Here is a 25,363-nt window from a genome sequence, read left to right as displayed (position 1 = left end):
AAAATAAATCAAAAGCCATTGAAAACACAAAGCTGTAATTTGGCGCTGACAGTTTTTTTGTTATTAGATAAACACTTTGTAAAAATTCACAAATTCGAACACACTCATCGAAAAATGGAAAATATGGGCTAGTTCATTACCGAAGTGGTAAGGTAACGAAACTTGATTTTGCATTATGAACGAAAATGAAATATAGTAAAATTTTGGAAAATAGGCTTCGTACCGCCAACATTTAGAAAGAAAAACTAAAATTTTTCCGAGCCGTGAATCAAAATTGATTTATGTTAAATTTTGGTATATTTTTTGAATATTAACAAAATCGGTTATTGATCACTCACAAATAGGGAAAAATAGCTATAATTTGTTACCAAAGACCGATAAAGTGAGGAAATTTGATATGTGCGTTGGCTTTAGGACAAAAAAAAAATTTAGATTTGGTTACACTTCAGAAAATGGACGTGGGAAGCCGTAAATCAAAAGTCAGTGAAGATATCGTGTTCAAACTTGGCAAGAAGGTTTCGTTTACTGTAATAAAATACTAAGTGAAAAATCTCGAAATCGGTTTGACGACCAGGTCCACTTAAAAATAATATTTAAGTCTAATGTTAACAAAAAAATTGAATGGCGCATAGTCATATTAAAATAGGTTTTGAAGTTAGTTACAGCTTTTTGACATAATTTTCTATTAGCTGTTTCAAAAAGCTGCAACAAAAGAGAATGGAGGCGCCAGCCAAATTGGATTGTTTTCTCTTTTTCGTTCGCCGTATTGCTTCAACTTTGGTGTCTGTTTTAAATTCCATATGCGCTTATAAGTTTAAGCATATTTCAATAACAATTAAATATATGTGACCCGGTCTATGAAAAGGGGGCTTATGACTCAAAAAAGAAATTGTGAGAAACTGCTGTTAACAGCTGTCTTTTTTTAGTCAAAAGCCACCTTTTCATAGACTGGGTCATATATATCAATAGCAATTCATTTTAACGCAATTTACGAAGTGTGTTCAGAAAATAACGGGATTTTTGTTTTTTGAAAAAGATATATATTTATTCATCTACATTACTACTATTAGATATTATGCACTTGTGCCAGCGCTTCTTCCTATCCTCGAAATGCTTCTCAACCTCGATCTTTGGGATAGCCTTTAACTCTTTCAGCGATGCACTTTTAATTTCATCTATGCTTGTCAAACGACGGCCCTTCAAAGTTCTCTTTTTTTGGAAATAGAAAAAAGTCGCACGGAGCCATGTTTGGTGAATATGGAGGCTGGGGCCTCGTTACATTATTATTTTTTACCAAAAATTAACGAACAACCAATGAAGTGTGAGCAGGTGTATTATCGTAGTGCAAATGCCATGAGAAGCCGCACTTGTCGAGCCTTTTTCGGTCTTGGCGATCCAGAATGCCTCCACTGTTTTACTCATGCAGACTCACCGTAGGCCTTTTTTAACATTTCGCACACTTTGTTACACTTTATTTCATTCTTTGCGCAAAATTTTATAAAAATCCTTTGCTCAATTTTTTCTAACAATCGCCGACCTCATAAAAGAGGCTGTCACTGGCAAATTAAACAATGAATTCAGCTGAAAAATTCATCATACTTCAGTGACATGTGTATTAACATTATACAAAATTGGACAGTCGATGAGTGCTTACAGGAGTCCCTGTCTTGGTAGACCTACCTCCGTAAAACACAGATCAATGTCCGTTGATCTTCGGCCCAACAAGTTGGTACCAATCGGTGAGCTGGGGTGTTCAAGTCAACCAGCCTTGGTTTGGCCGAGGAGGAATATCCATCTTCCCCTTCCATTTTCGGGTAATGACACCCGGTTGCACGGCAACTCCAACCCGAGTTCCGTGCTTGTCTCAGTGTCCCTCTTTCATTGATTTTGATATCTCGATATCTGATTAACAAGTTAATCAGATTGAGATATTGTGTTTTTTCGCAATTTAGGAATGTGACCAACCTTTTCTGTCCTGCAGTGTTACAACAATGTATAATACATTGTTGACGACGGAGCTGGTTTTGCTTAGATATTGCTTAAGTGCCGCACTACGTTGAAAAACAGAGTGACCTTGGCACCTAGAGATCGAATTCCCTTGGGTCCTTGGCCCCCCAACCTTCTTAAACTATAACTCTAACTCTACAGTGCGCTCTATTATATATCTATTCCCTTTGGTTGAGAGGATAGTAGGACAGCTTTTTTTTTAAATAACTAAATGTCTTACAAAAGGAAACCACTAACCTCTACCGGGTAGAAACCAGTTTTAATACGGATTCGGACTACACGCATTGCAACCGTGTAATCAGCTGTAACATAAATTTCATGGTTCAATATAACCTACAAGAAACGCTGATAGTTTTACTAATACACTCACACTTGTAATTGACAATGCTGATCCTGCGATGACGTAAACATTGATAATCAAATTTATGTATGTTCCTTTGTTCGCTCACGCATGTCCGCATGTACCCAACGACAGCCTATAATTATGAAAAAGGACTCAAACTGGGAAAGCTTCGGACACCTGGTACAGAACAAAAGAACATACAGCAGATACCATTATGCATGTGAGACAGATACATAATTCTCAACGGAATTTTATGTATACGAGAACAGTTTATCCGATTTAATCATGTTGTCACTACTGACTGTCATATGGCAATCAAATGATTATCACGGTTGTTTTGTTATTTTTTTAAATTCCGCCATTTTCAACCGACGAAAACCATATAAAAAATAAGTTTAAAAAATGAAAAAGAGAGCATTTCAAAGATCCATGCTAAAAGAAAAAAATCGAAAATAATATTAAAAACTACCAAAAGCTGTCGGAATATGTGGCGCGCACTCAAAAAATTGATACGCGAAAAATAATAGTGGTTAGTGGTGATTCATTTTTAAATGTGTTTCCGCATGAGGAAAGCGCTCTTCTGTTGTTTTTTTTATTTTCTGAATTTAAATTGGACATTCTGAACTCGTATTCTTATAAAACTATTTATTTTAAACAAATAAGAAACACGTATGCTTTTATCACGTACAAAATTAAAAACGTAATGAAATAAAGTAAATAAAAAGCAAAAAACATTGTTTCATTTTTGGCGGAATATAACAATGGTCATTTATGATAGTATAACAGTCAAACCTGATATCTACAGTAAACTATCATTTATGACACTTTTTGATAGTTAGAGTGCCAGCACTGATCCAGGAAAAGGAATGAGAGGCAGCAGTACGCCTATATACTTAATCAGTAGGCCATGTTGGTGTATAAGAATGAGACAAAAACTCACACGTAAGCTGGAGACATTGGTGCTTTATCGGTAACCGTATCGGTAACCTTATAACAGCTGATTCGACCAATCTTATGAGAATCAATGCAATCGATTATTGGTGCCGCTAAAGTCGTAACCGTATCGTAGCCAACCAATTGGGTTTTGGTTTACCGTCTTAACGATAAACAGCTGATTACGTTAGGGATACCGATACAGCGATACGACATACAGCACCAATGACTCCAGCTGTACGCAATTGTTAACATCACATTTGCGCAAGTCCCGTTAAGTTTGTGATAGAAAGTTTGTATGAGGCCATAGATGAATGGATTTGCAACTCTTTGTTTCGAGAGAGCGCTGTCAAAATGCACATTTTTTATAACATTTATCAATGATGCCACTCCAAACAAAAATGAATAGATCTGAAAATGGGGATTTTTGACATACATTTCGGCGATTATAGTTTCAATCAATTAATAAAATGATAGTCGGAAAATATTTATTTCCTTAAAGTTATTTTACAATAATACGACTAGTTAGAGTTAAATATAAACAAATCTAAGTAAAACTAACATTTCGATTAAATTAATTAGTCAAATATTGTAACGCATTTAACTCGCAGTGAAAACCATACATTCTTTTGAAATTTCAGTAAATCGGACCTACGATATAACAGTTAACATTATTTAATGTATAGGGCTTATCCTACATGTCTGGCGTTCCAGGTTCTGTGATCAAAATGGACTGGTTGCATCGGGAGTTCATATTTACAAAACCTGTTTTTAGTGATAACTTTTGAATGGGAAATAATATTTACCCTCCGCCTTCGAACTAATAATACTTACACTAAAACAAGTATTTTTATCCTTTTTCCCATAATTGTTGAAAGCTATTCTACAGTTGTAAGTCAAACTAAAGTTTACCAAAATTTTTGGCACATTTTTTGTTCTGGCACCCGCTTCAGCTGGCGCGAGGGATTTATCTGTGATTGTTGCCAGCAACAACTAGAAGATAAATCCCTCGTGAGAGCGAAAATATGAGAGCGTAAACAAAAGATTCGTATCAATCTAATCTATGATGAGGCGCTGATCGTTAGGTTGACATTGCTGACAATCAGATGATAGTCATATGATAGTCAGTATTCTTGTAGGGTAGTTGAACCATGATTCATTTCGACATGCGACCTGTCAAAAGAAGTCATTCAAGCAAAAAACAAAAAACGTAAACAGTAGAAAGGGAGAATACGCTACATTTTTCGAGAATTTGTGAAATTTTTTTGAATTTCTTGACTTAAATTACTAATTGACTGGAATTTTTGATATCTTTGAATGTTAAAAAAAGAAAAAGTAACGTAGAACTCGCTTTTACAGCGTGAGTCTACTAAAAACAAAATAAACAATTGCGCAATAGTGAAGAGTTTGAAAACGGTAAAGCAAAGCACAAATATAATACACTAATCCAATAACAAGGGGGAACCACAACCTTACTAGGTGTTTGGACTTCTTGAAACTTTACTTATTAAACAAAAGCGGTATTTCTTTGTGAAGTTTCTCCTCAAGCTTTATTCCATATTGAAATTAGTTATTTTGCCCTTGGATTTAAGTAAGAAGGGGTAAAAAACTGCACAGGTGTGGTGTGTGTGGGAGGAAGAGCAGCAAAGGCAGTAGCAACTGAACCAGGTGAAGTCACTGATTAGCGCACACACACATTCGGCAATTGAAGTGTGGAACTATGGAAGTGAAAGAAGTTTTGCATCGTGAGGGACGAGACGCAAAAAATTTAATTGTCTACCAATTTTGCGGAGAGCAACTGCCGGCCGATGGTTTACAAAATACTAGTGGAAGTAAGTATATTAATTAGTCACAACATCCGGAAAGTAATTACTCTAATCTATAATACGCTCCTTAGAAATATCACCTAATATGCGCAGACCTCCCGTTGGGCCTCCCAAGTCTCCCATACCACTCAAGAACGCCCTCTCACCTATACGCTCGTCAACTAAAACTGCAAACATGGGATCTCGCGTGCGCAGTGCATCTACAGGGCGTGATAAGAAATCAGAGTTACAAGCACGTTACTGGGCATTGCTCTTTGGCAATCTACAACGTGCTGTCAATGAAATCTATCAAACCGTGGAATGTTGTGAGAACATATCATGGTGTCAGGAAGCAATATTAGTGCTTGAAAATTATGTACGCGACTTTAAAGCTTTGAGCGAATGGTTTAAAGTTTCCTGGGACTACGAGTCACGTCCACTACAGCAACGACCACATTCGCTTGCATGGGAGGTGCGCAAAAGCAATCCTGCACCCCGGGTGCGTACGAAAAGTCTGACTAGCCCAACTATGTCCGGAAAATCCAGTCCGTCAGCTTGCGCTTGCATGTCCGGTAAGTCTTCGCCATGCTGCGTAGGCGGAAGTGGTGATTCGGCATCACCTCGCAAAAGCTTACGAGCTTGTGACCCACTGCCAAAAGGTGCTATGCGCGTAAATGTGCGTGAGTTATTCGCTGCAGGTAAGCCACACATAGTAACTGAGCGCTCTTCAGACGCATTAAAACCAATAGAAACTGGCATGGAGATTGAAAAGGCAGTACAACTTAATGCAGCCCAATCAATAGTATTGGAGGATAGATGTCATCAGTATGCACAAACAGATCTTGAAGATGATCATTTAACTTTGGCTGATATAAGAATGAAAATGCAAAAAGATGCTGAAGAACGGCAAAAAGCTATAGAAGCAGAACAAGAACGATTGCGCCAAATCGCAGAGTACGAAAAACAACAGCGTCAAAAGGAACAGCAGCAATTTGAGGAGCAACAAAAGCAACTGAAAGAGCAACATAAAAAGTTGGAGGAGCAGCAACAGCTAGAGCAACAACAGCTTATACATGAACAACAAAAACGTGAGCGCGATCGTCAAATAGTTGAGCAACAGTTGCTTGCGCAGCAAAGACATTCAACAGAACAGCTGCCACAAGAAGTGCAGCAGAATGATACGTCATTTGATATATCTGCAATCAACAAACAAACTACTATTGTATCCAACGGTATTGACGCTAACGCCACTGATTCAGGAGACACTCATTTTGGCAAGCATCGGGAGCCAACTGCACTGGAAATGACGATACAAAAGCTGGATGAAATGGAGAATAAAATACTACTCAAAGATGCCAACAATTCACCAACTACCGAGCTCAAAAAAATAGAACATATAGTTCAGAGTAAAAGCACTCCCGCAGCGGTCGCACATGACTCCACAAAGAAAGCAACAGTTCCGATTACTACCACCCAAAATGGGCCTCTTAAGTATTCAAACGTCTTAAATCGACCTGCTGCCATACGCATACCGCCTATTAATACAATAAAACCAATGTCCACGACTGTACGTGCTGTGAGCGGAGCCTCAGTAGCAAACAAAACTGTGCCTCCTCAACCACTGCGCACTATTTATACCAGTTCACGCCGCTTTGCTACTACTGCTTCGGTACCCAAAACGACTTCCGTTCGCTTATCCAGTGGTGGAACAAGCGCTGGCGTTGGCGCACGCTACCTACCGACACAGCGTCCCGCAAGCAAAGCAGATCATTATGGACCACCTACAAATGTCGCCACTCGTTTATCAGCGCGTTCACGTACCATGATTGAAATGCAGCCAAAGGAGCAGAAAACGCGATCAGGACGTGCGCAACAGCCACAACGCTTTGCCCAGACGGCAAGGGCGACATCTTCAAGGAAGTCTTCACGCGAAGATATTGGCAGCTCAACTTCAACACTTAAAGCAAGTACAGAGCTTATAACGTCCTCCTCTAGAGGTAGTCTTATATTACAAGCATCTGTTGCCGTGCCGCATATGGACGAACGCCACTCCGAACCAAAACAGTTGCCGTCGGACACGAATGACGGTTGGTTAACGGTGAAGAATCGTCGACGCTCTAGCATGCATTGGGCCAATCGCTTTAGTCAACCAACAGGTTATGCCAGTCTTCCTACTTTGGCGCTTTTTAATGAGCAGTTGATTGTCGAAAATGAAGTACATCAGCACAACAAAAAAGTGTCAACGAAAAAACCTTCGGAAAATAACATAATATCCAATCAAAAACAATCAAGCACCAAGCAAGTGAAAGGGACAAAAACGCAGAAACTCGTGGAGAAACCAGTAAAAAATGTTATGCGCCCTGAGATAAAGAACGCTAAAGCAAAAGTAAATTCACTGCCAACGCAACGCAAGAACGCAAGCTTAGACGGATCGGCAGGGGGATCGGCGACGCAACGCGGCGGAGATGGCGCCAATCATGGTGCTGGGTCAGCGCGTGCGTCTAATGTACCAACGCGCGGTTCAATTATCAAACGTCAAAAATCTGATCTGACAGGACTCAAGATGACATCGCTACATAAGGAGTATATGCGCAGTGAAAAGTATGCACAGCGCCTCCAAAATGGACGCGCAGGTTCACTGGAAAGTTCGGCGGCCAGCTCGACAGAAACGGTTGTTGATGGTAAGAACTTGTAATTGAAATATATTAAAGCTGTATATAAATAACTGCATTATACTTTATAGCAAACGATGAAGTGATAAATAACGAATCTCCGCCCGATAGCAACGAGCAAGCTGATCAAAATAAGATTGACATAAAAATACAAACCAACCGCGATTTCTCCAAAACTATAGGCGATCTGTACGAAAGCATTGCACAAACGGCTAAAGCAGCCACCATTTTTAGTGGCAGCAGCAACCACGGTGGTAGCGCAGTCGGCGCGGGGAAACTGTCAAGCTGTGATGAAAGTGAAGAGACTTTCGCAAGCGAAACAGATTGCGACGAAGACCAGCGCATGTTGGTAGAAGAGCAAGAATCTTTGGAACGGCAAATACGCGAATTAGAAAATACTGAAATCGATGTAGATACAGAAACAGATGAAACTGATGGTGAAGTGGCAATCGATCATGAACACGATAGCAACGAAACAGCGGAAAAATTACTAAACGATGCTTCATCGATTGCTGTTTTTCCAGGGAGTGACGATGCGATGGATCCAAATCTCAGCTTGGAAATGCGCTATCATGCCTTACTCTCCGAAATGTCACGCGTTGAACGCGAAGAAGTATTAGCCACACTTCAAGCCTACGTGGCGCGTCATCCTGGACGCGCACAGGAGTTGCATCAAAAACTTTCCTCACCCTCGCGCCGCCGTTCCTTACATGAGACCCTTAAAAAATATCAAGCAAAACATGCACGCGCGCAACAAAAGCGCGAACAAGTGCAAAAGGAAAAAACTATTAAAATACAACAACTACTTGCGCGTGTTGAAGATGTGAAAGCGGCAAAGCGTCAATTGATTGAAGATAAGCGTCTGAAAATGGAAGATAAAATGCAGCGCGCCGCAGAGAATCGTGAACAATATTTGCGCCAAATAGTTGAGAAAGCGCACGATGAAGAAAATAAGTTAAAGGAGATAAATTTTATAAAAAATATTGAAGCACAAAATAAGCGCTTGGATTTGCTCGAGTCGTGTAAGGATGCTGAAGGACGCCTACAGGATTTAGAACAAGAGCGGCAAAAGCGACTGGAGGAAAAAGCAGCGCGTGAAGCAGCAGTAGAGCGCCGACGACAAGAGTTAGAAAAAGAGCGTCAGCGTAAGTTGGAGAAAATGAATGAAACACGCTTGGAAAAAGAGCAGCGTATTGGTAAAATGCAAGAGCAAAAAGAGCGCCAGCGACAGGCATTGGCGCGTGAGAAAGCACGCGATAGGGAGGAACGTTTGTTGGCGCGCCAAACTCAACAACAGCAAACTACCGAGGAGTTGCAGCGCAAGATATTGCAAAAGCAACAGGACTCGGCGCGTCGTCATGAAGAAAATATCGAGCATATACGACAGCGCGCGCTAGAGCTAACAATACCTACGCGCAATGTAGATGAAAATGGTATGCAACGCGATGAGAATGGCGAATTAGTTGCTGCTGGTGGTGTGACTGAGGATGGTGACTTGTCGTCGACGGTATCAGATGTTGGCAGCCGTGAACACACGCGTGGTTATAAAAAGAAAATCAAAAAGCTTAAACAGCGTATGTCGCAGAGGTAAATTGAAATATAAGTACAATTTTATTTAAATTTCTTATTGAATATTTAACTTTTTTCTTCACAGCGTCGAGGAGTATATGAAGGAACAACAACCAGTGCCATTACATATGAAGCGTGAAAGTCAAGTGCCGAAATATTTGAATCTCGTGAGCAAAGGCGGTGGCTCTCAGGGTCTGGAACGTGCTGTTAGTCAACTATTGCGACTTATGAGCAAGGCTCAAGTATTCGACTTTCAGTGCTTTCTGCTCATGGATGGATTAGGTGTCATCACTACAAATGTGATAAGTAGAAGTATGCAAGAGAACAATGACATTCCAAAAAGGTATTGCGGTTTATATATAGAAATTGGTTAAATATTCAGTAAACTCTCTTATTATTTATTATCTTTTTTAGAGCTGTGGTGCTCGCTGTGCAACTGTATCGTAACGCATGTACACTTTGTCCTCAAATTGCGCGTCATGCCATACTAGGAAATTCGTTGAGTGTGCTATTCGATGTATTATTCCAGAGTTTGCAGGTAAGTAAGGGTTTTATTGCTCTCAACTATGCAGAGCACGAATTATATTTGGACTTGAAGGGGTTGTTTAGCGCCAGCGCAATTTTAACTTCTCCAACCCAATTGTAAATCCTACCTTCCCGTAGCGAGTCCTGTTTATTTAGAATGCTCTGAATGACGAAGAAGGTTAACTGTGGTCGTATCAAATCTTTCCTGCGATGGTCGGGCTAGTACCTTAATGGTACTATTTTTTGGATTGTTCCGAATCAATATACGGTAGAAGACCAGCAATATCGATAACAATCTGCAAAACATCCGCCGAAACAAAAATAAGGAGCCGACTCATATATTAACATCGCCAATCATACATTTCAACGTTATAAAAGAATCGAGTAAGCACTATAAGCTTAGTCTTATCTTTCCTCTTATAAAGAGGCGAAAATAGATGGTTCTCATCAATAATCATCGAATTCGCGTCTTGGCTTTGCTGGCGAATGGATGAATATGCTCTGGCTCCTTTGGACTCGATCTTGACCCACTTCAAAAGGACAAATTTAACTCAAACTTTGTACACTTATCAAAGACCGATGAAAATGCAATAACTAGATGGTAGGGTGACACAAGTTCAACGGACATAGGTCAATTGACCCTTTTGACTACTTCAAATGGCCATACGGTCAATTTTGACTTTGCGCACGTACCAAGGGCCGATGAAATTAAAATAATTTTATGGTGAGGTGACTTAAATTCAACGGACATAAGGTCTATTGACCTCATGAACACTTCCAATGGCATTAAGGTCAGTCGAAACTTTACACATGTATCATGGACTATTGACAATGTAATAATTTAATGCAGGAGTGACATAAGGTAAAGTACATAAGGTCAATTAACCTTATAAAAATTGCCATAAGGGCAAGTAAAAAACCCGTTATCAAGGACCGATGCAATAATATGTTGGTAGGGTGGTATAAAGTCAAAAACATAAAGCCAACTTAGCTTAAGGACATAATAATATATATAGCACAATATAAAGCCCAAGTTAAAGTTGACGTAGTCATAACGCCAACCCTGTTTTTACTTATCCATATTAAATTGGCATCAGTTATTCAGGCGCGGTTCCAGCAGCACTTCTAGGGGGGGAAATTTTTTTTAAATATATATAGTAATAACATGAATAGTAGACCAAGCAAGAAAAATTAAAAATTAGTAAAAATCCGGTTTGTGATAAGAAACTACTATGTATATTAGTATTATATATTTCATTACAGTCAATATTTACTCTGTACATGATGCAATTCTTGAATAAAATAAAATCATAAAACAAGACCATGTGGTCCTATTTTCGGAAAACTTTGTTTATTTAGCTTCTAGCCTCACAGCCTCATTTTCAAACTACAATGAAATTCTGCACACTTTTGGATAAATTAATAATTAATATCTCTCATAATTTTTCACAGTCGAAAATAATGAAAATACGTTTTACAAAGCTCTAGGGGGAGGGGGCGGTCCGCCTGGAACCGCGCATGAGTTATTGGTGCCTTAACCTAAAAATCCTCAATATTTCATAAAAATAAAAAAACGCAAAAAATTACAAACATATACGGCAAAAAATAAGTCAAAACGTATCCAAAACGATAAATAAAATCTTTATCTGGTTATGGTTATGTCACAACTAACTAGCCCTTAAAATGGCCATAAGGTCGAATGATTTTGTGACTTCAAAATTTGTTGTAGTGGCCGTTTAGGAAATTTTCGTTTGACCATGTGACTATTTCGGGGAAGGCCATAACCATATTTTTAATGAATTCAAACCAGGACAAGAACAAGAACTAAAAAATTTTCAATTAATATAACTTCGAGCTGAAAAGTTAAAAATAACTTTCAAATACCCATAAAACAATAATTAACGAAAAATACTATTATTATTGTAAATAAATAATAATTAGAAACAAAAAAACCACCTCTTTATAGGTTATTGAACTAAAAATTAGAAAATCGTTTTTAATCACAAATAGTTTGTTAAACCAGTTGAAGCTCGAATAATTTACCATAAATTACTGACTCATAATAACTTTACTTATAAGAAAATGTATGTTATTAACGGTGTAATTAAATTCAAAGTAAAAAGTGTGGGGTTCATTGTACTCTATTTTAATAACTCTCGTTCAGAGATAATAATTGTAACATTTAATATATCAAGAACCACACGCTATTTTTTTAAGCTATATTTATTGGTGCTTGGCATCAATCCTGATACTATGCGCTCCATATTTGGAATGTAGACGTTGCAACCAAACTTGCCCGCATCATCTCCCGATGGGAAGTGTCCGATAAGAAGTACCCACTACGTGGCAATTCTCCGTCAATCGCCTTTATTTATCAGTCCGTGGACTCCCCTCGATTGAACTTTCCTAGACCTCGCCACCTCGTTAAAGCATTCTTCTTCTTAGAGGACAATCTCTTATACGTAGTTCTCACGGAGATGACAAAAGGTTCTCCAAGTCTTGCTTCTTCAAATTTCGAATGTTTGTATCATTCCGTTGCCCTAGGGTTTCTAAAGTGCTTCCCCTTCTTTAAGCGCTGAATCGGCGCGCTCTAAGTCCAGAAATCTTTACTGCAGATGAAAGCCATGGCTCCTGTATTAGCGCCACATCGAGCGAACCTCTCTCAACGCCACTTTACTGTGTTGGAGGTTTATCAGGAAGACTCGCAGGGCCATTGAACTGCCTATGATTTTTTACCGCAAGTTGCAGGTTCTCCATGTTACTTTGAACCTCCCTTGCTTTTAGCATTTTGTGATTTTTGTCCTTAGGCTCACTAGGGTAGGCACCTTGTCGTTGGTGTGAGGGCTTAACCGAACTCCATAGCGCCCGACTATGAGGCGGAGCTGGTTAGGACTGACATCTACGCCGTTTCGCCTCATACGAGGGCTGCGGGATGTCGGTGACCAAGAACTGCCAACCCCCTAATCCAGGGTGTTATGCGGACCGTGCCTATTGGACGATTTGCAGCCAGGGGATAAATTCGGCTGTATTCGAACGGAGCCTTCCCGATACCGGGCCACCTCGGGAATTATTAATGGCCTTACCACAGCAAGGGGCGCTACTGTGGCGAACGGTTGTTTCCCCGTATATAATACTGGACCGCTGAGCCCGCCTTGTCGGGCAGGTGGTCGTACGACCAAGATGAACGACTCATTAACTGACTGTAATAAGGAATTAAGCGATGCGTCGGACTCGGGGAGCGAGAGTAGCGCTGATTCAATGAACTCCGTGTTGGAGAAGCACACAAATGAAAACGGAGTAGAAGAGTGGAGAAGGGTACGGAGCAGAGGAAGTAAAATAGCTCTCTCGCAGTACCGTGCGGCACTAAGAATTGTTCAACGCTTGGGAGCAGTGGTCGAACCAACAGAAGTGGAGATCGAGCGCATGGAATGGGCCCATGAAGCGGTAGAAATAGGTCGAAAGCAGTTCAAAAGGTTTGCTGCGAGAAACCCTCGGTTCTGCAACCGGTACGAGGAGGAAGAAGCGTCGAACGGCAGAATGAAGAGGCAACGTTCGGCGGAAGGCGACAAGCCTGCTTTCAAGAGGCAGAAAGGACCCAGTCCTAGAGCCGCGAGGCAGGGCAGTCGCATAGACAAGACAAGTAGGCCCAAAGCTGTAAGACAGATGGGCTCCAATAGCGAGGTAGCAACTACCTCGAAAGCTGCGAGTCAGAGGGAAGTTCCAATTAAGGAAGTAGGAGATAAGCCAAAGGGAGATAACGCTAAGACTCCGGCTTTCTCGCAGGTGCTAAAGGGAGTTAACGCTAAGACTTCGGCTTTCTCGGAGGTGCCAAAGGGAGATAACACTAAGACTCCTGCTTTTCCCGAGAAGATGAGTGATGTGGCAAAGCAGTCACTGACTGTGGCGCTGGTTGATCGTAGCAGTCCTTTCGGATAAATGACTACTGAAAGGTGGAGATCTGTGGAAAGGGAGCTTATTAGCTTAATGCTTAAGATAATGCGGGAACAACCAAGTAAGCCCCTTCCAACCTTTGATTCGGGGGGATGGTATAACGGTGTGAAGATGATAGCGTGCGACAACATCGCGAGCTTGCAGTGGCTGGAGGAAGTGGTTCCAAACCTCCAAAGGCAAGGCACGAACGCGCGGTTTGAGGTGGTGGATAAAGCGCAAATCCCCACGGTACCAAAAGTTAAGGTATGGATACCATGCGTGATGAAGTCGGAGGATACACTGCGACTTCTGCAGAATCAGAATCCGAACATACCGACACAGGATTGGAAGGTACTTACTGTATCTCGGCCTACCGAGGATGGTCAGTTCTACAGGCGGAGGATATTTTGTACACGCAGCTTGGTAAAATGTCCTTTGGCACTGGCAAAATTTACATGCGACTCAGGAAAAGAAGTCCCGAGGATAAAAACCCTAACACGCTAGAGGTGGGCGAAGTCGAAAAGGACCTCAAAAGCCTAAAGGAAAAAAGACAGGTGGAGGTCCCCGACGTCACCACGAACGTGCTAGAAGAAGACCAACCGCTAAATGGTGCTGTGACTCACACAGAGGAACACCCTGCACAACAGTCACGAGAGGCTGAAGGGGGCCTCGAATACTCTAAGGCAAAAGGGCAAGGGGAGCACGACGACGTCAAGACGAAGGTGCTGGAGGGGGACAAACAGCCCAATGGTGCTGCGAGTCCTACAGATAAACCTCCAACACAGTAAAGTGGCGTCGAGCGAACTCCTCCTAACCCTTGAGGAGGGTTCGTTTGACGTGGCGCTGATCCAGGAGCCGTGGCTCTCATCGGGAGGAAAGGTTTCTGGACTTAGCGCGCGGGTTTGGCGTTTACTACGCGCAAACGGAAGGACGGGTGCGAGCTGTAGTAATGGTAAGGAAACAGCTGCATTCATATATGCTGCCTAATTACACCACTGAGGATCTCGTAGCGGTGGCCGTTGAGCGTCCTGCTACATGGCCCATGCTGCGGAGGTCCCACCGATGGAGTGTAAAAGGCTAGTACAGGAGGAAGGGCGCAAAGGGCGGTTGGTCATAGGCGCAGATGCAAATGCGCACCACAATGCGTGGGGAAGAGCAGATACGAACGAGAGAGGCGAATTTATGTTTTGTTACATCCTGCAAACCAATTTGCAGATAGCCAACAGGGGAAATGTCCCTACATACATTGGTCCAACATCCAGCAATGTTCTGGATATTATATTGAGCTCCGAGCGTGATATATCAAGGTATGATTGGATGGTTCTTGATTGACCATCCTTCTCCGACCATGCGTATATCAGCTTCAACATCCCCCTAAAGAGGGTAGAGAAGGGAGGAACCTTTAGAAACCCTAGGTCAACGAACTGCACTAAATTCCAGAAACATGTAGAAACAAAACTGGGACAACCCAAAGAGGTTGCTAATGTAGAGGAACTGGAGGAGTCGAATGAATTCCTAACAAGGACGCTTGTGACTGCGTATAACAAAGCTTGCCCTCTAAGAAGATTCAGAGGAAAAGCAAAGCCGCCATGGTGGAGCAATGAGCTAAGTCTTCTAAGAAGACAGGTTAAAGAAATGTTTAAGCTCGCAAAGACCGCGGAAAGCGAAGCGTGTCGGGACGAGTACAGGGATCTACTGAGGATCTACAAGCGTGAAATTACCAGGGCGAAGAAAGAGAACGGGGAATGGTCACGTAATAGTGAGGAATCCCTTGAGGTGCTTCTCGATACACATTTCCCATCGGGAGACGGTTTAGAGGAGCCAGCAGACATCACTCACACTTCGATCACGGAGCTAGTAGTGCCGGGCTTGGTGCCCGATACCAAGATCGAGTGGGCAGTGAAGACGTTTTCTAAGTTTAAATCGCCGGGCCCAGATGGTATATTCCCGGCCATGCTACAAGTCTTAAGTAGGGCGGTCGTGGAATGGCTTAAAATAATATTCGATGGGTGCATACGACTGAATCATGTACCGCACTCTTGGAGAACTGCTCGTGTAGCTTTTCTACCAAAGGCGGGGAAGATCGGTCACATGTATTCCAAAGACTATAGACCCATTAGCTTAACATCATTTCTGCTCAAAACCTTTGAGAGGCTGATAGATGTGTACATAAAGTCCAACGTGGATGAAAAGCTGCTCTCCACAACACAGCATGCGTACACCAAAGGCAAGTCGGTAGACACCGCATTGCATAGGGTGGTAATAAGCATAGATAAATCCCTGGAATATAAGGAGTATGCTCTAGGAGTCTTCTTGGACATTGCCGGGGCTTTCAATAATGTTGCAAAATGGGCAATTATGGATGGTCTTAATTACATTAAAGTACATCCTGCCTTAATCAGATGGATCGGCTGCATGTTAAATTGCAGAAAGATTACATCACAATGGGGATTGTACGAGGCCACGAAATCAGTGGACAGGGGCACGCCGCAGGGAGGGGTGCTATCACCTCTGCTGTGGACGCTGGTCATCAACCAACTGCTCAGGCAATTCGATGAGGGACCCGTAAAACTTACGGCTTACGCAGATGACGTTGCAATTGTCATAAGTGGAAAGTGCCTTCCAACGATCAGTTCTTTGATGGATCGGGCGCTTCGCGATATTCATACCTGGGCATCTAATGTCGGGTTGAAAGTCAATGCGGAGAAGACGGATATGGTCTTATTTACAAAGAGGTACAAGGTCCCAAATTGGACCAGGCCTAAGTTAGGAGGGGTGACCTTACAGGAGAAACCTTGCACAAAATATTTAGGAATCATCCTAGACAGTAAGCTGTCATGGCAGCTCAACGTGGAGGAGAGGGTCAAGAAGGCCTCAACGGCACTCTACGCATGTAAAAGAATGCTGGGGTGTACGTGGGGCCTATCGCCCTCTCTTTCTCATTGGGTTTTTACAGCGATTGTTAGCCCTATTCTATACTATGGAGTTCTTGTTTGGTGGAAAGCCACACAAAAAACAACATACCTCAAAAAATTAGAGGGGGTATGCAGGCTATCGATGCTTAGCATTACGGGAGCCCTGAAAACAACCCCGACGGCTGCACTGTATGCCATCTTGCACATCCCACCTGTAGACCTGGTAGCAAAGAACAAAGCGTTAACGACCGCAACCAGGCTCGGTGCTTCGGGGCAGCTTGAGCGCCGACCATATGGCCATAGTAGTATAGCGTCATCAATCACAAGACGAACAGACTACATGATTCCCTATCTGCGCTTCGAGGGAGATCTTAAGGCCACAATAGAGGTGGACGGTTGGCGCAAGGGTGCGCAAATGGCGGACGAGGCGATACATGCGTACACCGATGGTTCCAAAGTAGTGGAACGAGTAGGGTCTGCGGTATACTGCGCTGATCCGGAAATAAGCAGATCATACAGGCTGCCGGATTACTGTAGCGTTTTCCAAGCGGAAATATTAGCTGTAACCAAAGCAGTAGAAACCCTGGAAGAGAATAGCTTAAGCTGCAACCGTGTTAACTTTTATATTGACAGTCAAGCAGCAATTAAGGCAATAATCTCGCATAGCACAGCATCTAAATGCGTGCTAGAGTGTAAGCAGTCTCTGGAGCGAATCGGGACAGGGAGAACCATACATCTATATTGGGTCCCAGGGCATATGGGAATAGATGGGAATGATAAAGCGGACGAACTAGCTAAAAAGGGCGCATCCCTTGAAGCTTGCTCCGTAGATGTCCCAATTAGATTGGGCGAGATTAAGCGAAGGCGAGAGGTGCACATGATCGACCAAGCGGGAAAGGCGTGGGTGCAAGCGCGGGGCTGTAAAGTGTCGAAGATTATGTGTAGGCCTTACAACCTTAGACTAACACAGTTGCTCCTATCATTAAAAAGAGAGGACTGTAGACTCATGACGGGTATTCTGACTGGACACTGCCTTCTGGCGTCACATGCCTTTAAACTAGGCTTGGTCAGTGATAGCAGATGTAGGAAGTGCGGGTTGGAGGAGGAAACGATCGAGCACGTTCTGTGCTCGTGCCCTGCACTTGCCAGGCTAAGACTCCAGCTATTAGGAGTGATACAGCTGTCAGATCTAGAAGCAGCAAGTGGCTTAAGTCCTCGGAAGCTTCTAGTATTTGCCAAGAGGACGGAGTTATTTTATAACATAGGTCTTGGTTTTTGATAGGCTTTTTCAGTTTGGTCGTTAAAACAAACTTCTGGTAACACTACGGACTCAATCAGTCTATGTGAGGTCCTCATGGATTGGCCAGCTCAACCTAACCTAGCCTTACTGATTAATTACATGTAGTTCCGCTTTTACGATGTGATAAAGACATGAAACCGACTTATTTTTATTTCATTTTCTTTCATATCGAATATATCCTCCAAATATTCCTTTGCTGATGATATGTTTGTATGCATTTAATTTTATATGTGCAATGACTTCATTTACAGCTTCCCGAAGAAAAATCACCACAACATCCTGTTGAGTTATCCACTGAGTTAATGCTCGCTTGTTCAGTAGCCATGTCTCCAACTTACACAAAAAAGCATACCCACCCCAAAGTCTTGGAACGCCTACCGGATCTGATAAGGTAAGTCAAAATTAGTGCAATATGAAAATATCTATGTATAAATATGTGCCCACGGAATGTTACGGTCAATGTATTACAACCAGCCAGAGTTTTTGATAAAATTAAGAATATTCGGGATTTCTATCACAGATAACTCTCTGAGGTCTTCTAGAAACGGGGTTCCAAGGAACCTTAGTCGGGCTCTAGCTAGAGCCGCGCATTTGCACATAAAGTGTTCTACTGCCTCCCTGGCATTTGGATCTTTGCAGGTTCTGCAGTAGTCGTTTTCCGCATGCGTACCTACTGCCCAATGACCCGTGCAGACTGCTATTAGTTTGCGTGTGTTAGCCCTGGATTTGTTCAGAAGACTTCTCGTCCTCTTTCCATCATAGTTTGGCCAAATGGATTTTGATATTGCACAGGTGGTGATGTTATTCCACTTTGTTTGTGCTTTCTTCAATTAGAAGCTTTGGATATTCCCCTTGGCTACTGCTAAGGGTATGCCTACTTCGACACTGGTTGTTTCCTCGTTCATCTCCGATGAGCCCCTGCGTGCTAGCTCGTCGGTCTTCTCGTTACCCTCTATCCCCCTATGACCCGGGACCCAGATAACGCGTAGTTCTAGATTGGTGAATAACTGGGATATGATTCGCTTACAAGCCCACACTAATTTTGAGTTAATGTGTGGCGAGGAAAGCGCTTTTATCGCTGCTTGGCTATCCGACAGGATGCAAACTTTACCAGCTACATTCAAGCTCTCCAGTGATTTGCAGGCTTGCCCGATTCCATCTTGGAGCCGTCAGTGTAGATTTGGATGTCGTCGACCCTTATGTCCGGGTTTCTCTTCCACTCGTTCCTGCTTGGAATGACGGTATTACAACCGTGTTAGCGAGGGTAGTAATCTATCTCGGTACTACATGTACCATCCGGAAGTTTCTTTAGCATACTACTATGCCCTTGCTGGGCGCGGCAGGTATATCCGCTAAAAAATATTTGCCTTATCTTAAAAATAAACAAGTAAGGACGGGACTGTCTTCGGCTGAGCCGAAGACTTCATACCTCTCATGAATGGGGCTGAACAATAATCTTATCCCATTCGTAATATCCAAATAATCCGATGTATAAGATAAGAAATATATAGTGAACAGATCTACATACCTAAACGATTTTTAAGATAAATATAAAATAAAAAATAGGTACGTACTTTGTGTGAGGATGCAAAGTTTCAGGTTTTTGTGGTCTGCATGAAATAGCTATGACAATGAATCTCAACAATAATATCGTAAACGTAATTATTTGATGAAATTTGAAGCTTGTAGACGTTAAATGTGGGCAGAAATTACAGTTTATAAGGGTTATATAATATATATACCACCGATCTCTATGATTTTATACAACAATATATGCTATATACATAAGCATTCGGTGAAATTTGAAGCCTCTAGCTGTGAAAATGGGGCAGTAATTACGAAAAGTTTCTTATCTAAACAATCGGTTGTATGAGATATATGCTATATATACTACCGATCTCATCCATTTTTTTAGACAATAATATGTGTAATATACGAAAGCTTATGGTGAGAAGCTTCAATCTTATTAATTGAGGAGGATATGACAAAAATCATTTTTTCTGAAAAATCGATTGTATACCCCATACACGCTATAGTGGTCCTATCCGGCCGGTTCCGACAAATGTCTCATCGGACAGCTAAATATAACCGCTCACCAAATTTTATCAAGATATCTCAAAAATTGAGGTACTAGTTTGCATACAAACGGACAGACGGACATGGCTAAATCAACTCAGCTCTTCATCCTGATTATTTCGGTATACTTATTTGTGGGTCTATCTCTTTTCCTTTAAGGACTTGAGATTCATGACAAACTTAATATAAAAAATAAATAAAAAAAAAAAATAATATGTAAGGCGCGATAACCTCCGAAGAGATATAAGGCCGAGATCTCTTCCAATTTGCGTCGTGCTCCTCTGGATTTTCCCTATAAATTGGCCGGACGGGACCTTCCTTTTTTTATGCCGGCTCTGAACGGCATCTGCAAGGCATACCAGTTTTCACTTAGAGCTTTTCATGGCAGAAATACACTCGGAGCGCTTGCCAAACACTGCCGAGGGGCGACCCCGCTTAGAAAAATTTTCTTCTAATTGAAAAACCTTATTTCTAAAATTTTTGATGTTGCTTGCCCGGGGTGTGAACCCAGGGCATACGCTGTGGTAGGCGGAGCACGCTACCATCACACCACGGTGTCCGCCACAAACTTAATATAGGTACTATTTCATTTTCACGAATGGTGTAAAACGCGTTCTTTTAAGTGTTCCAACTAACCGGATCAAGTAGTGACTATGTAGCATATGCCATTTTACATTCCAAGTACAACGGGATACAGAAAAAATATTATGCCGATTATTTAAAACAGTTTAAGCACAAAATTTCCTCTATTCCAAAGTCGTTTTATTCCTTCGGCAGCTCGAAAAGAATAATCAAGGGGTTTCCAAGCGTAAAGAAATTAATTTATCTCAGTTCTAACACCGCGTTACACACATTCTGTCCTATAACCCAAATATACTTTTTCGGAAAGGGGAGAAAAAATAAAAATACACCTGTATTGGCGATTTTCATGTACACGTCAGAATTTTTTTTATGTATAAAGTACACTGAAAGAAAAAGACTGGTAAAATCATCCGAAATACGGGTCAATTCAACCGAAATTTTTGTTAATTTTTATCCATCGCAACAAAATGTTGAATCAACTGCGCACAAATCGTTGATTCGTAATAGACCGTTTTAGTAGTCAAATAAACAAAAAAAAGTTGTTGCGACAGCTTTGTATGAAGGAACCTATGTTGCCATATAAATAAATAAATGTAAGGCGCGATAACCTCCGAAGAGATTTTAGGCCGAACTTCTTTTCCAATTTGCGTCGTGCTCCTTTTTAATTTTTCTTACAAATTGGCGGGACGCGACCTACTTGTTTTATGCCGACTCCGAACGGCATCTGCAAGGCAGATGAGTTTTCACTAAGAGGTTTTCATGGCAGAAATACACTCGGAGTGCTTGCCAAACACTGCCGAGGGGCGATTCCGCTTAGAAAATTTTTCTTCTAATTGAAAAAGCTTGTTTCTTGATGTTGCTTTTCCCGGGGTGTGCACCCAGGGTCTTCGGTAGTGTTGGGAACTATCGAATGAAAACTATCGAGTTATTCGATAGTTCACTAATTTTCATTCATTCGATAGTCATTTGAAATTCGTTCATTACTATTTTTTCGAATTACTAGTTTTAGGTATGAATGATTCGTTCACTACTATTTTTTCGAGTTACTAGTTTTAGGTATGAATGATTCGTTCACTACTATTTTTTCGAGTTACTAGTTTTAGTTATGAATGATTCGTTCATTACTATTTTTTCGAATTACTAGTTTTAGGTATGAATGATTCGTTCATTACTATTTTACTAGTTTTTGGTATGAATGATTCGCTCATTACTATTTCTTCGAATCGTTCGTTCTATTTTAATTTTTGCTGTGCATATATCAGTGTTAAAAAGATATTAAAATAAATTTAGCATACGTCAACCTAATCGACAAACGTTTTAAGCGTGGTAATTATTAACTATTTTTAACTGAGGAAGTGATTTTAACGATTTCATTTGTGTAGATATTTATAATGCGGCCTGGATTGAAGAGATCTTCCGTTTGGGAGTTTTTACCAAAAATGGCAATGAAGTTAAATGCCATATATGCAAAAAAAAAATTTAAATTTTCTGGCAACACATCAAATTTAAATGACCCTCTACGCCGTAAGCATCAGTCTTCCTCAGAACCATGGTGGAATAACCAGGTGAAGTAAGCCGTCAATTGTCTCGCTCTAAATTCTTCTTTGTTCTATCATTCGGCTATCTGAAAAATTTTCACCAATGTTGTCCCCGAAAAATGTGGTTTTTTTGCATTTTTCAGGTGTGAAATATGGTAGTTTTAGTCCTTTTTTCATCTAAACCAGTAGGTGAATATCGATGGACCTTTACCGGATTTAATTACAAAGATTCATATTTGGGTATCTTTGGTGTGGGCTTCCATAAGTAAGGTCGTGCTTAACTATTGCGTTTATATTATTGATGTTTCCATCATATAAGTATGTTTAATTTGTTCCAAAAAAATTTTAAACAGGTCTTTGTTAAAACAAACTATTTGAATTCGCGTCATATCCAACAAGGATTTTCGCCTGTGCAGCGCTACTGAAGACTTTCGAAAAATGTGCAAGAACAACAAAACTATCGTATTACACCTTATTTATGTAAACACTTCGCTAAAACAATGGATTTCTAAATACAATTACGAAAAATTGTTACTCACTATGTTTGTTTTGGCCTAAAAATTAGACCACTATGATAAGAAGAATGTTGCTGTTATGGATTGTAAATTAGAATATATGAATCCGGCTCGCTTGGATTAGCACCTTCTGGTTCTAGGCCGACTCCTATTATATCCCCTGACATATTTTAGTAAATAATAACTTGGGACCATTAGTAATACATCATGAATTAACTGTCAAGAGCTTATGGGAGATCTTCTGATCAAGTTTGTATGATATATTAAAAGGTCATATGTTTTACTTCCAACTCTCAATGTCAAATCAACAGAGCAGATGGAAAGAACAATGGATTTTTAGAGATCGAAACACATTTAAAAGTATTACGATCACTTCCAAGTGTGACTGTAAAACTTTTCATCAAACCCGAAACCCATTTAAGTGCGCAAAGTTCCTACAGTTCAACTATATAATGGATAACACCTCTCCCAGTTATGTCCGGTTTTTCGATAAAAGCTTCAACTGAAGTTGAAGTTGAGGTCAGTTTACTTTAGACGCATTCTTGAATTTTACTACTCATCGCAGTTTAAGTTTTTAATTTTATTCGATGCCTAAAGTAATATAAGTTCGCACTGGTCTTGTGTATCCCTTTTGTATTGGCATTAGGTTGCACTGATATGCTGAAAAAGAAACAGTCTGTAATGGCTTTCGTAGCAAGGCATTTGTTTTTCTACTCCCACTTTTCCAAAGCGGGTAAACATTTTACCCTCTTCTGACCGTTGAAAATACATCCCTACCGTTTCAGATAGCGTACACCTTCTATCTCTTTTTATTTACTTCACCTGGTGATTCCACCATGCTCAGAACATAGTAATCTAACTTCAGGAGAAATAGCGCCAGTAATTGCAGAAGAGGAACGTAGTTCCACTTCTCTTTCGTCAACTACTGCAGGGAGTGCAGCGCGCAGTTCGTTAACAGTACCTACCGAAGACATTTCCAATAGTGGATGTTTGAGAAGGACTGTTCAAACAAAATTTTTTGTTACCAGCACACGTTCTGAGCTCTCAGAGCAAGAAAAAAATAATATTGATGAATCTCTTTTAAAGATGATTACAAACGACTTGCAGCCACTTTCCATCGTTGACAATGTAGGATTTGTAGAATATACAAAAAAGCTTCAGCCATTATATTCCTTGCCAAACAGAAAAGTTTTATCAAATACAATGCTACCTTTTAAATACAATGAAGTAAGAAAGAAACTGCATTACTTGCTCAACATTGTAACACATATTTCAGTTACAACTGATATGTGGACTTCTGATAGTCAAAAATCTTTTTTGTCAGTTACTAGTCATTTCGTTCGGGATAACAAAATGATTTCTGCAGTTTTATCAACAAAGGAAATCTTAGGAAATCATACCTCCCAAAATATAGCTACAGAATTGAAGTTAATATTTGATGAGTGGTCCGTTTTTGACAAAATAGTTACTGTAGTAAGTGATAACGGGGCTAATATTAAAAAGGCTATAATTGAAATGCTACAGAAGCACCACCACCCATGTGTAGCGCACACATTAAATTTATGTGTAATTGATGCCATCAAAGCTGTTCCACAAGTTACTGTGCTCATAACCAAGTGTCGTGCCATAGTCACTTACTTTAACCATAGTTCTCAAGCGACGGAAAAATTAAAAAATATGCAAAAGCAAATGGGCGTTACTGAACTGAGGTTAAAACAAGATGTCCCTACCCGGTGGAATTCCACCCTTATAATGATGGAGCGCATATGCTTGGTAAAAGAACCACTCTCTGCCATAATAACTTCTTTACCAAATGCTCCTGATTTCCTCAATTCATCAGAATGGAAAACATTGTTGGACTACACTAATCTTTTCAAGCCCGTAGAGGCCATGACAACCGAATTGTCAGGAGAAAATTATCCCACGATGTCACTGGTAGTGCCCCCTGATCAGAGGTCTTCAATACGCAGTACGAAATCGCAAAATGAAAACTGTAGAGGGAGAAAGTTTGAAGAGCAAATTGTTAGAGGTAGTTTGGAGACGATTAGGGCAGTTGGAGTCTGACAAAATGTGCGCCAAATCAACATTCCTAGATCCTAGGTTTAAAAAAATTGCGTTCGGTAATGAAATTAATGAAAATAATAAAACAAAATGGCTAGTGGAAGAAGTAACTTCCCTAATACGGCAACAAAACACAATTGTTTCTACCAACACCCCAAGAGAAGCATCGGTCGATAAAAGCGAAGTATCTCTCTGGGACCTTCTCGATGTAAGAGTTGCTGAAGCAAAAACAATTTGTCAAAACGCGCCCAATGTCAATGCAAATATTCAGTTGGAGCAATATCTAAGGCAAAATTTTGTTGATCGCTCAAATAATCCCCTAGACTATTGGAATCGTAGCCAGTCAACATTTCCGGAACTATATATGCTTTCGAAAAAATATTTATGTATACCCGCAACATCGGTTCCGTCAGAACGAGTTTTCCCGAAAGCAGGGCAAATAATTAACGACAGGAGAAACCGGATATGATAATATTTTTGAACAGCAATTTAAACATTGAAGGTATTTTTCATGTCAACTCGATGTACATACTTGTGTTATTTACTTTACAATCAATTTTTTTAGGGGTTTAATAACGCAATCAGTTGCCAT

The 25,363-nt window shown here is 40.8% G+C and overlaps 1 protein-coding gene across 4 annotated transcripts in view; it reads left to right on the top strand.

Moving 5' to 3' along the window:
* The first annotated feature begins 4,489 nt into the window (after positions 1-4,489).
* Positions 4,490-25,363, top strand: part of ssp3 (short spindle 3) — a 288,289-nt gene continuing 267,415 nt past the window's right edge. For all 4 annotated transcript variants that reach the window (XM_067766975.1, XM_067766978.1, XM_067766977.1 and 1 more), the window contains exons 1-6: positions 4,490-5,115; positions 5,181-7,769; positions 7,832-9,347; positions 9,415-9,672; positions 9,744-9,867; positions 18,251-18,390. In XM_067766975.1, coding sequence (XP_067623076.1) covers positions 5,004-5,115; positions 5,181-7,769; positions 7,832-9,347; positions 9,415-9,672; positions 9,744-9,867; positions 18,251-18,390 — 4,739 coding nt within the window. In that variant the 5' untranslated portion in view covers positions 4,490-5,003. The remainder of the gene's footprint in view (positions 5,116-5,180; positions 7,770-7,831; positions 9,348-9,414; positions 9,673-9,743; positions 9,868-18,250; positions 18,391-25,363) is intronic.

Source organism: Eurosta solidaginis, chromosome 2 (genome assembly GCF_040869045.1).
Source record: "Eurosta solidaginis isolate ZX-2024a chromosome 2, ASM4086904v1, whole genome shotgun sequence".
Lineage (NCBI taxonomy): Eukaryota > Metazoa > Arthropoda > Insecta > Diptera > Tephritidae > Eurosta > Eurosta solidaginis.
This window is presented reverse-complemented; position numbering and strand designations above follow the sequence as displayed.